At 45.3% G+C, this 14,495-nt stretch overlaps 1 protein-coding gene across 1 annotated transcript in view; it reads right to left on the reverse strand.

Moving 5' to 3' along the window:
* vldlr (very low density lipoprotein receptor) overlaps window positions 1–14,495 on the reverse strand; it is a 106,421-nt gene that overhangs the window by 22,535 nt on the left and 69,391 nt on the right. The window contains exons 12-15 of the mRNA XM_083639138.1: window positions 10,146–10,373; window positions 9,397–9,515; window positions 6,972–7,111; window positions 4,126–4,267 (exon numbers count right to left, since the gene is read on the reverse strand). Coding sequence (XP_083495264.1) covers window positions 4,126–4,267; window positions 6,972–7,111; window positions 9,397–9,515; window positions 10,146–10,373 — 629 coding nt within the window. The remainder of the gene's footprint in view (window positions 1–4,125; window positions 4,268–6,971; window positions 7,112–9,396; window positions 9,516–10,145; window positions 10,374–14,495) is intronic.

The following is a 14,495-nucleotide window of genomic DNA, read 5'->3' on the forward strand; positions in this document are numbered from 1 at the left end:
GGAGGGGAATCATATTACGCTTTTTACTAACATTCAAATAAGCATTATCTTCTTCAACTGTTCAAAACACCAGTCCTTGTCACATTTAAAGGGATACACCACTTTTAAAAAAATCTGCCAAAACACAGACGCCAAAATACATGTTGTGCTTCGGGTACTCACCACACGATGAAATGTTAATCCAAAATGTACATAATCTGTCTTTTTGGAAGGAAAAGAGGTTGACGGCCATGTTTGGAAAGTAGTGCCGGCTACCTCTTTTCCTTCCAAAGCTGGGAGTCGGGCGCACAAAAATGCCGGATCGCTGTGAAAATAGACGCTGGGCGCAGCGCACTTTCTCTAGACGTCTGTGTGCGCCCGCATACGCTCGCTCCTCATTGGAAACAACTGAAAATAGACGCCGGTGCTGATGAAAAGACGCTAGCTGGACACAGGCCCTAACACTGAGACGGTGCTGATGAAAAGACGCTAGCTGGACACAGGCCCTAACACTGAGACGGTGCTGATGAAAAGACGCTAGCTGGACACAGGCCCTAACACTGAGCTAGCTGGACACAGGCCCTAACACTGAGCTAGCTGGACACAGGCCCTAACACTGAGACGGTGCTGATGAAAAGACGCTAGCTGGACACAGGCCCTAACACTGAGACGGTGCTGATGAAAAGACGCTAGCTGGACACAGGCCCTAACACTGAGACGGTGCTGATGAAAAGACGCTAGCTGGACACAGGCCCTAACACTGAGACGGTGCTGATGAAAAGACGCTAGCTGGACACAGGCCCTAACACTGAGCTAGCTGGACACAGGCCCTAACACTGAGACGGTGCTGATGAAAAGACGCTAGCTGGACACAGGCCCTAACACTGAGACGGTGCTGATGAAAAGACGCTAGCTGGACACAGGCCCTAACACTGAGCTAGCTGGACACAGGCCCTAACACTGAGACGGTGCTGATGAAAAGACGCTAGCTGGACACAGGCCCTAACACTGAGACGGTGCTGATGAAAAGACACTAGCTGGACACAGGCCCTAACACTGAGCTAGCTGGACACAGGCCCTAACACTGAGACGGTGCTGATGAAAAGACACTAGCTGGACACAGGCCCTAACACTGAGCTAGCTGGACACAGGCCCTAACACTGAGCTAGCTGGACACAGGCCCTAACACTGAGCTAGCTGGACACAGGCCCTAACACTGAGCTAGCTGGACACAGGCCCTAACACTGAGATTTTCTCACAGGCTCTCCTCCATGTTTGCCGTTTTCTGAACTTGATGTCAAATGTGTGTTGCGTGGGGAACAGTGTTTGGAAAGTTACTGAACATTAGTCCTTTCTTAGAGTTACTTGTCTCGAAAAGTAATTGAATTACTTTACAAACAACTCAAAGTAAAGTAAGGAAAGTAGTCTGCTTTGATTGTCTTATTAATGCACACACATTATTTTAGTGTTGCTGTGGCACAAGACATACCGTCAGATTTGATCTATCATTGTACTTGGAACCTCACTTCTTGGGGGAGGCTTATAGCCTACTCAAGGTCTTTAGACTCTGGGGCTTATAGCCTACTCAAGGTCATCATTAGCCTCTAGGGCTTATAGCCTGCTCAAGGTCATTAGCCTCTGGGGCTTATAGCCTACTCAAGGTCATCATTAGCCTCTAGGGCTTATAGCCTACTCTAGGTCTTTAGACTCTGGGGCTTATAGCCTACTCACGGTCATTATTAGCCTCTAGGGCTTATAGCCTGCTCAAGGTCATTAGCCTCTGGGGCTTATAGCCTACTCGAGGTCATGAAGCATTTTCCCCGGGCAGGGAGGGGTTTCTCTCCCTGGACTAGCTCTGATTACAATCCGGATAATCCTCTGAAGTTGCCAGCCATTTTCACATCCTAAAGTAACTAGTAACTAGCCCATTTCAATTTCATCAATTGTAATTGAGTTACTAAATTTGAAAAAGTAATTGGGTAAATTACTAGTTACCGAAAAAGTAGTTTCAGTAACTAGTTACTCCCAACAGTGGTGGGGAATGACTTAGAAACAAGGCTAGGTGGAAATCTAGCATAGGGCCAGCGCAGAAAAGCGTGGACGAGCCTGTTGACTGTAACAGGCAGCCGCATTGTTAATGGAAAGGGAAATGTAAAATAACTATGGTAAGAAAGCCCTAGAAAAGAATGATGTAATTATGTACTTGAATGTAATAAAACATAATACTCGCATTCATACAACCACAACTTTGTGAGGTGTGTGTGTGGATTCTAATGATCTAAAATATGTGTATTTTTCACATTAAAAGGACCCCCCCCCCCTCTCTCTCTACTGTATATCCTCACGGTGCCTTTTCTTCAACTTCTGTTGTAAAGACATCTCTCCCAGTTAGCACGATACCAGAACCATAAGATCATCATGAAATAGCTACTGTACGCTACGGCTCTGCAGGCTCTGTCAGAGGAGAGTTGTTATGGAAAGTGAAGGTAAATGTTTTGTTCTTTAATCAAAAACCTAGATGCTATCAAAGTTGTCAAACATATTTCATTGCAGGATGATGTTGTCTTTTGGTTTGATTTGAAGATATCTTTTACCCCAAAAATAAATAGGCCATTTACCCCAATGTTTGTGTCTTTTAATCAATCACCTAAACGCAATATTATATTATATCATATGATATTATAATATATTATATTCAGGGCCCGAAATTAACTTTTTGACCCACCGGCCAGTGGTGAGTAGATGGAAAAAAATCTACCCGCCAAGCATATTTCTTAACGGCCAAAAAAAACCAAACGCATTTCTGTGTCACGTATACGTACATCTACTATCACTAACAGTAACATTAATACTAATAACAGCACAACACTATAAGACAACCAAAATTGTAGTACATTTACAGTAATAGGCTAATACTAACATTAAACTACAAAGCTACAGCTATACAATACTAACAGAGAGAGAGTGAGGGTACTGTTGCACCTGGGAGGCAGCAAGGGGTTAATTTTTTCTTCAGTTGAGACAGAGAGAGAGAGAGAGAGAGAAGGGGGGGAGAGAGGACCGTCGAGCGACAGTGTGCATGAAAGTGAAGCAAAGTCAACACAGCTGAAAACTACTAAAGTTACCAGAAGGAGAAAGACTCCGTAGGTGAAGTACACGGGACAAAACAGCACAACGGATACATGTACACTAGTAGGCTACTAGTTAACTGCTTGACCACTCGTGAGGGCGCAACTGCAACGAATGTAGGAGCACATGTAGGAGAGCGGAGGAGGAGAGTTTGAGAGACGCGCTGTGTGGCTGATTCGTGTGTAGCGTTTGCTGTGTGTGTGTGTGTGTGTGTGTGTGTGTGTGTGTGTGAGAGAGTGTGTGAGAGAGAGGAGCGCTCAGCCCCCACCTCTGTAAAAATTCAGACAGCAGCAGGCAGATAAGAGGAGAAGCAGCAACACCAAAGTGCGATGGTGAAAACATTACTCGCCACGTGGCGGACAGACCCCTGATCGTCACTCGCCAAAGCTCAAATCTGCCCGCCAATGGCGGGTGGCGGGCTCTAATTTCGGGCCCTGATTATATTAATTGTATTATATTATATAATAAGATATCTTATAATATATCATATATATAGATCGATTTAAAGATCGCCTATATACAAATTGGATCTGATCAGTGTTGTAGCTACATTACTGATGTAAAATCTTATTTTAGGGGTAAAAAATCCAATCAAATATTGAATACTAGAAAATCTGGCCCTCACAAACACAACAAAGAAAACACAGGGGTGGAAAAAGGTGACAAAAATGTGACCCGCTGAACCCCTAGGGGGAACCTCCCAGAGGGAGCGCTTGTAATTGACCCCGGTGCTGAAACTAGCCCGAGCGGGCAGAGTTTTTTCTTTCTTTCTTCCTCCATAAAAATGAACGGTGTTACCGGTATGTTATGTAATCGGTGTATGCCCCACCACCGCGTAACACCGGTAACACCGACTACCGCGGCAAGCCTACTCTCTCCCTCTCTCCCTGGTCCCCTCCCTCTCTCCCTGGTCCCCTCCCTCTCTCCCCGGTCCCCTCTCTCCCCGGAGCCCCTCCCTCTCTCTCTGGTCCCCTCCCTCCCTCCCCGGAGCCCCTCCCTCTCTCGGTCACTTCTTACCTGACAGCTGTATGAGCTCGTGGTACACGATGATGTCCTGCGGGTCGTTCAGGTTGCTGGCGAGCGTCACCACGTCAGAGCCTGTGAACTTGTTTGCACCGTAGATCGCCTCGTTCTCTCCGTCCGTCCAGAACACTCGGTCCTGAGAGTGAAAACAGGAGAAGTCAAGATTAACGCGCTTTATTTCAAAATGCTATCCAGTAGCCATGGAGTAAGTCCTCCATGGAGACATTGGAGAGGCATCTGGGTAGTGTACAGAACTCGAAATAAACTAAAGAAGTCAAGATTAAAGCACTTTATTTCAAAATTCTAGTAGAAGTCCTCCATATATTAATGTTGTACTCGGGGTGGGAATCGCAGAGTAACTCATTATACTATCATGATACTTGGTCCTCGATAACGATGGTATCACGATACAGTGATTATTGATACATAGCAGGAAATGTCATGTATAATAATACATCACAATATCTGTGTAACTGAAGAGGAAAAAATTGCCCTAAAAAGGCAAAAAGCACGCAGGTACGTTTTAGTTATGTCTTGTAAAATAAATTATTTGGCGGACTACCATCTCCCTCTGCTCCGGGAGGAACTGTTGGCAGGCACCGGGCAGGGCACTCAACTTTCCAACGGTCAAACATACGCTATAAACGCCTACTGTATGTCCCGCCTCTCTACAGTATCCTGTTTCACTCGGTCATGATAAGGAAGCCACATACTCTGGAAAAGCCATTTCAGCTCGACTTTAACCAAAGACGATGGAATTCAAGCAAGACGGCCCAACTTCAACTCACTTTGTCATTTTGTCGCATGGGTTTTGTCCATTGACACACATATATATATATTTAAGCAATATAGCATGAGAGCCAGTGTGTTGTGCCAAATATATCCCCCTGATCAGCTGTTATCCCACGAGGCCGCAGGCCGAGTGGGATAACTGCTGAGCAGGGGGATATATTCCACAACACACGCAGCTCGAGTGCTATATTGCTTTTATAAAACGGTTTCCAAGTATGATAATATAATAATAATACTATAAGTCCGACTCCGACTGGCATGTCATTCTGATAGAGTCAGTTGAAACACTACTGTAAGGCGGGACCGCAAGAACATGCGGGTGATTTGATTGGATCGTTCTGGAGACTGAAGTTGACATTGGCCAATCCTGGCGCTTGCTGAGTAGCTGAGATTTTTCTGGAAACCCCGACAGGCAGCTCGAGCCGCAGCGTTGCATTCTCAGCGCTTGTTGAGAAGCTGAATGCATTCTGCAAAGCCCGACACCAACTAACGTTACGGGGTTAAATGCGGGGTTAAATGCGGGGTTAACAGCCTTTCTTTTGCAAAGAAGACATTAGCCCGCATCTATTCTTGTACAAAACATCATTTTCTGCAAAGTATTAGTAAAGTTATAAGCGAAGATCGATTCACAAGGATCTGACAGCTGTCTCCGCCATTTTTTTTTCCTACGTTGTCATTTGAGGTAAGCCTTATTATTACTCTCTTAGTAAGAGAGTTGCCATGGCAACCAATAACCCATGGCCATGGGTTATTGAACTCGGTTACTGGAATTATACAATGGCTGTGAACCAATCAGATTGCTTGATTTGAGAGAGCCGTTTTATAAATATATATAATGGACCAACGGAGCTCATTGAATTTGACACAGCAAAATGAAGCTCACTTCCGGATATAGTTTGATTTTGTTTGATTGGTTGAATGAATTAATGCTACACGGAAGTACGAGGGGAGGGAGCGGCTGCCCCTAGCGGCTGCCGGGGGAGTTTCCGAATTTGCCCTGTCTACCTTATCGCCGTAATGCATTATGGGTAGTCAGCTACTTTGGCTAATGTTAGCGGCTCACGCTACTTACTTTACATTGCAGTAAAATGGCACTGAATGACCAAATTAATTTAACTTTTAACCATTCCGAGTAACACTGTTTCCATACGGACCCCCAGCGTTGGTTGTTTATAACGTGACTATATTCATAACGTTATAACGTACTCCGGTTTCTGGGCTGAATCCAATGGTCTGAATGGTCTGAATACAGAGAAGGCTTAAGGCTTTATCTAAGGGTATAGAGAACGTTAAATGGTCCGCCATGTTATGGACGTTAGATGTATGGCATCTATATAGTTACGTGTGTCTACTAGCATTATTAAAATATCATAAAGTAACACTATTTTCTGATAATTTATAAAACTATTACTTGCTACCTGATGCCTTGCGGCACATTGCTGCCTCTACCGGTCGGAAGTATTACTGTCCTTATTATCCAATGTTTGTCGTCAATTAGCGCGTTAGAGCATGAAAAAGACTTGAAATTGTTTTTTCAGACCATAAACTAATTTGGAAAGTGTTTATTTAAGACAGAGCGAGAGAGAAGTTGGCTCGTTTCCCATAGAGTTGAATGGATGTTCCCGGGGAGTGCTACACAAGCTGCGACCCGCACTGGCCATTTGAAAGAATGCAATTTCCGCATAGGCATCAAAAATAGGCAGGCTGAATTGTGCACTGGTTTTGTCCAAGGAGACTTTCGGCAGGGGCGGGGGTCAATGGTTGACCACGCCCATTTAGGAGACTTGCTGCGGTGGCCCATCTATAGTAATATACTATTCATGCTTTAACCTTTTATGCCACGAAATGTATGCCCAAGATTGAGTCTCCATGTTGCCATGAATAAACCAGTGAACAGTCTACAAAGAGAACGGCCCCCCAGGAAAAGAACGTAGTAAAAATGGCCGTCAAACCCTCACTGAGCCGCACGTTACTTCTACTAGAATACAGGGGAAATGTGTGTGTGTGTGTGTGTGTGGGACAACAGCGAGAGAGTATGGTACCCGTACCTCAAACACAGTGAGAGCGAAGGGGTGAGCCAGGTAGTGTGGAGACTGCAGCACTTTGCGCCTGTTGTCTCCGTTCAGGTCCACGCTACACAGCATGTGCAGCTTGGAGTCAACCCAGTACAACCGGCCCTTTATCAGATCTGAGAGGGAGGGAGGGAGAGGAGGAGGAAGAGAGAGAGAGAGAGAGGGGTGAGATAGATGAATGGATGAGAGGGAGGGAGGGAGAGGAGGACAAGAGAGAGAGGGGTGAGATAGATGAATGGAGAAAGAATTGAAGAGTGAAAACAAGTGAAAACAGACACAAGAGCATAGACTGTAGAAAATGGGTATAGTTGATTTCAGATCACATTTTATGCTCCGTTTCAATTTTTGTCCAACATTGGATGATGTCATCAGCAATTGTGATACATCATCATCATTGTGATGATTTTGGTCAGTAATGATGTCACTGATGATGTCACAATGTCTATGACATACCAAGTTGAGCAATTGTGCACTGAGTGATGTCACTCGAGCACCCCATGATGTGATCAGTGGTGGTCACTTGAGCAATTATGATGTCATCAGTGAGTGATTGAGCAATTGTGCGCCGCGCATGCCAATACAGCAGCCGCGCTGCAGGGCGGGCGAGGCCGGGCAAAGGGGCGAGCCTAGGAATCGAGCGCACGAGATGCCTAGTAAACATAAAATTGATTGATGATTGAGGCTGTAATGTTTATTTCTGCTGTTGGGCATTTTTGACACGGGGGTCTATGGGGATTGAGCCAGCCTCAAGTGGCAAAAACTGCAGTTCCTCGAATGGCCACTTGTGCGTTTTCCAAGGCAAAGGTTGGTGCTTGCACAACAGGTGGAAAAGGAAAGAAGCGGGAGAAAGACAGAGGGAGAAAGCATGGAAGAGGAGAGAGCGCGCGGGGAGGAGAGAGAAGGAGAGAAGAGAGAAATAAATCAATACAACATTTCATCATGCGGAACAAATCGATAACTTAGCCACTGTCTGGGCCGTGACGGGCAGAAAGAAAGAGAGAAAACGCACAGAGGTTAGGGGAGAGGTAGTCTCTCTCCCCACATTCAAATATTACGTTGACTCGCTGCGCTCCGCATACTACCTAAATGAGTATGTGCCACTTCACAGCCACAGCTGGTATTTGAGGGCGGGTCTAGGGGGGGGCGTTGAAATTGAATGAGTGTCAGGTCGCAGCACCAATGAGAGAGTGGTTCGAAAAAGTGGGCGGCTCCTCCCGTGCCGTCACTGATCGCAAAGTCGTTGCTGATTGGTGAAGGGTGAATCCACCACTCGTCAATCTCTGGCCAGGTGAACGGGTCACTTCCGAGACCCGTTTGCTGAGAGGAGTGACCCAGACCCAGAGAGAGATCTGCAGCATGCAGTGACATGTTGTATCAGCGTTAAGAACCAGGGCCACATGCCACATTGCTCTATTGACATCATAAAGAGCAATTCTTCTGAAAAGTGTGTTAAAATGAGCCAATGACACATCCTTTGCATAGAGCAGCTATATTAAACTGAGACCACTGATGCTTTTAAAGCAACTGACAGTAGCAGGCTGGTAGCAGGGCACTGCCAAGGTGACCTTAGAGATCTCAGGGCATCACAGCCAGAGGGAGGGGCAACGGAGCCGAGTCCGGAAATCATCGATGCTAACAGTCCTGGTTCTTCACTGTTTTCGCCTATGGGAGTTTTGAATGGGTTTTTGGTGCGATGCTTCTAATAAGGTCTCTGGGCAACACAAGCTTAATCAAACGCGAACCAGTGTTTAGTAGTAATATCATCTTCACACACGAAGACCACTTTTACGAGTTTTGAAGCTTTTACGTGCCGTTAAAAGGGCGGCTAGCTAGCAAATGGCTAAATGAGACTACACTGTTGAGTCAATGGGGATATATACGTCAATAACGTCACCACTTCAAAGGACGAACACGGAAATTCTCTTTCCCTCACCTGGTTCAGCCCCGTTCAGCCCGGGGTAATCAGTGCACACATCAACAACAGTCCAGGTTGAGTGCTGACGTGACGTGGAAGCCTATGCGACAGTGTGTAGTTCTGGATTAGCTTAGCTCGAGCTTTTTACTTCTAGGGCTCGCATTTACGCTATAAAACTCATGAAAGTGGTCCTCATGTGTGAAGATTATCCGACTGAACTCTGGTTCGCGTTTGATTAATCTTGCGTTGCCCAGAGACCGTATTTGAAGCATCGCGGCAAAAACCCATTCAAAAATCCCATAGACAGAAACAGTGAAGAACCAGGAAGTCCGGGACTTCCGCGTTCTGACTACAAAAATACGTCATCCCTGCGGCTCTCTATTCCCACCCTGGTAAGAACTCTCATGGGTCTGGCGTTGAGACTAGAGGAGAGGTAACCAATATAATCAATAAAGGTCCTCAATAAGTCTGAGTGTGTGTTCCTACCCAGGGTGATTCCATTGGGCCACTGGATGTCAGTCTCCACCAGAACCTGTCTGTCCACTCCATTCATACCAGACTTCTCAATCTTTGCCGGCTCACCCCAGTCCGACCAGTAAAGGAACCTACAAGACACACACACACACACACACACACACACACACACACACACACACACACACACAGACCTCTCAAATATAAACACATTTGACATCACAAGTCACATCACATCATAAAAACCTTCCTTCCTCTTCATACTCTTAAGCCGTCTACAGACTAATATTTCAGCAATCTTCTACGTTTATTGCAGGTCACACTGTGCGACGTTGGATCTACAGTAATAAACTGACATCAAAACAGAATCTGAAATTAATTAGGGAATCTTATTTGAAAATTTGAGTTTGATCATACTTAATATTACCATGCAGTTCAATGCACTGCTTACTCAATATGTGATTTTGCCCATTAATTACGTAGACTAGTCTAATTTGTAATTTGTCCTACCATAATCTAATTTGATCATTTTGCTCTCAAAGTGCACCAGATTGATGCATTACACAATTTAGGGGGAGCATGTACCCGGGCCCCCGAGAGGGTATCACTAAATCCTTTGGGAAACACGTTAATTATATATTCATATCAAAATATTTTAGTATGATTATTGTGACATTATTTGGTCTGCATCGCCCATTAAGCTAAAACCAAAGCTCGTTTACATTTAGGAGATACAAGGTTTTCATGCGAGTTCCACTCACCCAGACAGCGGATCCACGGCGATGGAGGCGGGCTCTTTGAGGCCGCTGCTGAACAGCACCTTCTGCTTGGTGCCGTTGAAGGTTGCCACGGCGATGGTCTTGGTGCCGAGGTCGGACCAGTACAGGTTCTTGTAGATCCAGTCCACGGCCACACCCACGGGAGTCTGCACGTTGTCGATCACTTTGGTGTGTCTGCCGCCCACGTCGCCTCGCTTGTCCAGCACCGTGCTGCCAGAACGTCAAACAAACTGGGTTCTCCACAACATTCTCAGATAAATGTCTTGCTACACTCGACCGCAGCACCGATAGAACACAACACTGAATCCACCTCTGTCCACTTCATACAGGTTCTTCATTGTCTGTTCAACCGATCTGGTAGCTATTTCCTGGGAAAAAATTTGCATCAAATCTGACGGACCATGGTCCTGATCCGAACTACAAATCAATCTGGCCTGGACCTGATCACATTAGAGTCTGACGCATTGTGTAATTGAACATGCATTTGCCGTATTGGTTCGAAAATAAGCCTCTTTTTTCTTCTTCCTGAAAATCAGTTTGAAAAAGGGGCGTTGTCTTATATTCAGGGTCTCTAGACTTTACCATTTCATTTTCCATTCACAGCTGCAGCAGTTCCCCTCATGTGAGGCACAGTCTCTCTTTCCCCTCTCCCTCTTTCTCTCCCAGCAAATCACCGTTGCAACACCGACACACGTGCACGCACGCACACTGAAGCTGTGTTCACACCAAGATATTTATTTTTCGCTCTGTCGCTTGATTCAACCCTTTGGAATCGCTCTGTCGCTCTGTTTAAATCGCTCATCAACAGGCACAATAATTGACGGACATGTGGGGGCTATAACGTTACGCAATGTCATGATATTTGTCCACTACGAGCCACCGTCATTGTTTACAAGCTAAAGCCTATCAGCGTGCTCCTAATGCGAGCTCCATACCGGTAGGACAGACTTCACTTCATGTCAGCTGTCAATGCGGTTTGTTGCCACACAATAAACCAGCGGTTTGTTCCAAGCCAGTGTGATCCTTGACTCGCTCTCACACGGCAGCCAATCAGCGTTGAACAGCGAGCGACTGATGCCAGCGTAATTTCGCTCGAGTTGGGATATTTCATCTCGGGCGACGAGCGTATTTTCTCCCTATCGCTCTGTCTCTGCCGCTCGGACGCCCAGTGATTTTTCTCCCGGGCGAATATACGCTCAATCGCTCATTTGCATTGACTTTGTATGTAAACATGATGCCAGCGAAAAACTTTAATAGGTCGGTGTGAACGCAGCTTGAGACGACAAACACAGAGTCGACAAACACGCTCTCTCTCTCTCTCTGTGGTTTGCTTGGACCCGCGGAGTCGCTCCTCAGTGAACAGACAGGCAGACAAGGACTGAATTCAGCTCCGACAAAACATAGCAAAACGTTCATCTAAATGAAACGGTGGCGCGTTGAACACCCTGTTGTGTTATGTAAGCGCTGCACCTATCTGTTGATGAACATGAACGCAATCCTGACTCTGAATTTTTCACTTTTAAATGTGACAATTTCATCTAAAAGACATTGAAAATATTGTTATTTATTTGAGAGAGTTAAAAACAGCTTACCTTGTTATTCAATGTTTTATTATAATTTTCAAATAAAATTATTTTCTTTATTAAAAAAAATGCAAAAACGCAGGTGTAACATCGACAGCTCACCCTAGCACGGTGTATTATAGTCCATTTAACTTTCGGAAGCCTTTGCCCTCAACAAAGTTGAGTGGAAGCATCTTGCACAATCATTCATTGCCATGTTTGTGTGGTAAGCACGTTAGCTTGTGTGGCTAATACGTAGCAATGCTATAGCTTCAGGTCCTGCTGTCCTTCCTTGCGTCCACATGCCTGTGCTGAATGTCGGTCGAGTGGTTAACGTTATATGCCAGTTTTATCTGACACAGCCTACATTTTTTTTATTTTATTTTATTTAACCTTTATTTATACAGGGAAGAGCCCTACATACAACCACTTTTTCATTTACTGGATCAAAATGCTGCCAAACTGCGCTGGAGTTATGAGATGCCATCTCCCTTCCACTCCTGACTCCTGCTGCCTAGTTTGTTTACATCCGGGCATTAGAGGGCACGGGGGCACGGTGGCTCAGTGGTAGAGCTGTCGCCTCGCAGTCAGAAGGTCCTGAGTTCGATTCTCGCCTGGGACACTGTGAGCGCTGTGGTTGTGTTCCCCCCCATATCTTCAGTGCCCACTGCCCAGGTGGGGTATCTCGTCGTAAGGGCCTTTCTGTCTGTGTGGAGTTTGCATGTTCTCCCCGTGCTCCCCCAGGGGGGTTCCTCCGTATATAACCCCCCTTCATTAAAAACATGCAGAAGATCAGATCGTCATCGTCATCCGACCAGTGACGACAACATCCGAAGTTGGTCCCCGGGCGCTGTACGAGAAAAGCGACCACTGCTCCTGGCCTGCCCCCCGGAGGAAAGGACAAGCCAGGATGGGTTAAATGCAGAGGACAAATTTCACCGGCCACCGTCAGCATGTGTGTGTTTGTGGCCATCCGTGCATGTGTTGATGTGTAATCGTGTGACAATAAAGACGGGCTTGTCCGTCTGAAATCGTGTTTCGTGTTTTTTAGAGGAGGGAGGCTGTATTGGCTGGTAAAGACGCAACAGTTTCCGCCCACATTGTTTATTATTATGATCATTTAATTCTTAGTTTAACCGACTAGTATTTTGGTGCCGACTAGCGAGGGTAGCGCATGTTTAAATGTTTAACAGACTACCGTAAATTCCGGACTATAAGCCGCACCTTTTTTCCCGTTTTTTGGCCTTTTTTGGCCCCTGCGGCTTATATAACGGTGCGGCTTATCTATGGATTTTTTCAAAAAAAAAAAAAAAAAAAAAACTCTCTTTTTTAGCACTCTTTCTAACTATAAATCCACTTCTGTTTTAATTTCCTCTCTTGCCCTCTTTTCACCACACTGTATGACACTGTATGACACTGTATGACACTGTGTGCACTGTAAATAACAACACAGGTGGTGTTGTGTTATGTTGTTTTGTTGAAATGTTAATAAATGGGAGCATTACATATGGTAATTAAACATTAAAACACAATAAAAAAAAAAACCATTAAAACACCCGCGGCTTATAGTCCGGTGCGGCTTATATAAGAAAAAAATAGTCAACTTTGCAGGTGCGGCTTATACACCGGTGCGCCTTATAGTCCGGAATTTACGGTAGTTGCCTGCATGCAGTCGTAGAGCCAGCCCTACATACAATATAACCTAATGCAAGAGAGTGTATGCTCCCTGTTAGTTTTTACTAGTTTAATACACTACAGGGCCATGCTGTACCAATTTATGACACTAGGTGGAGCACTAGTACTGTCTGTTCAAAATAAATGCCTTATGCATTTGTGACTTTTTTGATGCTTTCCCCCCGTTGTACCGAACTCGTACAGAACCGTGACTTCTGTGTACCGTGACACCCCTAGTAACCAATAACATTAATGACAGCCCTGGCACTGGGATGCCTAAATGGAAAGGAACCATCATTAATGGTATTGGTTTCACCTGCTTTACTTCTTGCTTTACCATCTCAAAACGGTTGCTGTGAAAAGGGTCTATTGAGTTGGTGACCAGGTGCAAGGTATAGTTGCAGGCAAACATTTCTCCACTGATTCAAGCCACACTGATTTATGTTGGTGTATTTTACTGGCATTGTTCTGGAGCTTTGAGCTTGTGTAAAATTCACAAGTGGACAATTAATAAAAGTAGAACGACCGCACCACGGAGATATGCCTCCGCCAACAAGTGAGCAGTCTTTGAGCAAAATGTGAAGAAATTCCATCAAGGCGTTACTGAAGTATGGCATTACCGAGCTTGAAAATGGTGTTTGTGAGGTCACAGTGACCTTGACCTGCGACCACCAAAATGTAATCCGTTCATCCTTGAATCCAAGTGGACGTTTGAGGCAAATTTGAAGAAATTCCGTCAAGGTGTTCTAGCGATATCACATTAATGAGCAGGAAACGAGCGGTCGTGAGGTCACAGTGACCTTGAACTTTGACCACCAAAAACGAATCCGTTCATCCTTGAGTCCAAGTCGACGTTTGAGCCAAATTGGAAGAAATTATGTCATGGCGTTCCTGAGATATCGCGTTAACGAGCTTGGAAATGGCGTTGGTGAGGTCACAGTGACCTTGAACTTTGACCACCAAAATCTAATCAGTTCATCCTTGAGTCCAAGTCGACGTTTGAGGCAAATTTGATGAAATTCCGTCAAGGCGTTCCTCAGATATCGCGTTAACGAACATCGGACAACCCAAAACCATGCTGCTTCCCTCCTGGCTA

The sequence above is a fragment of the Poromitra crassiceps genome (assembly GCF_964638095.1).
Source record: "Poromitra crassiceps genome assembly, chromosome: 6".
NCBI classification, from domain to species: Eukaryota; Metazoa; Chordata; class Actinopteri; order Beryciformes; family Melamphaidae; genus Poromitra; species Poromitra crassiceps.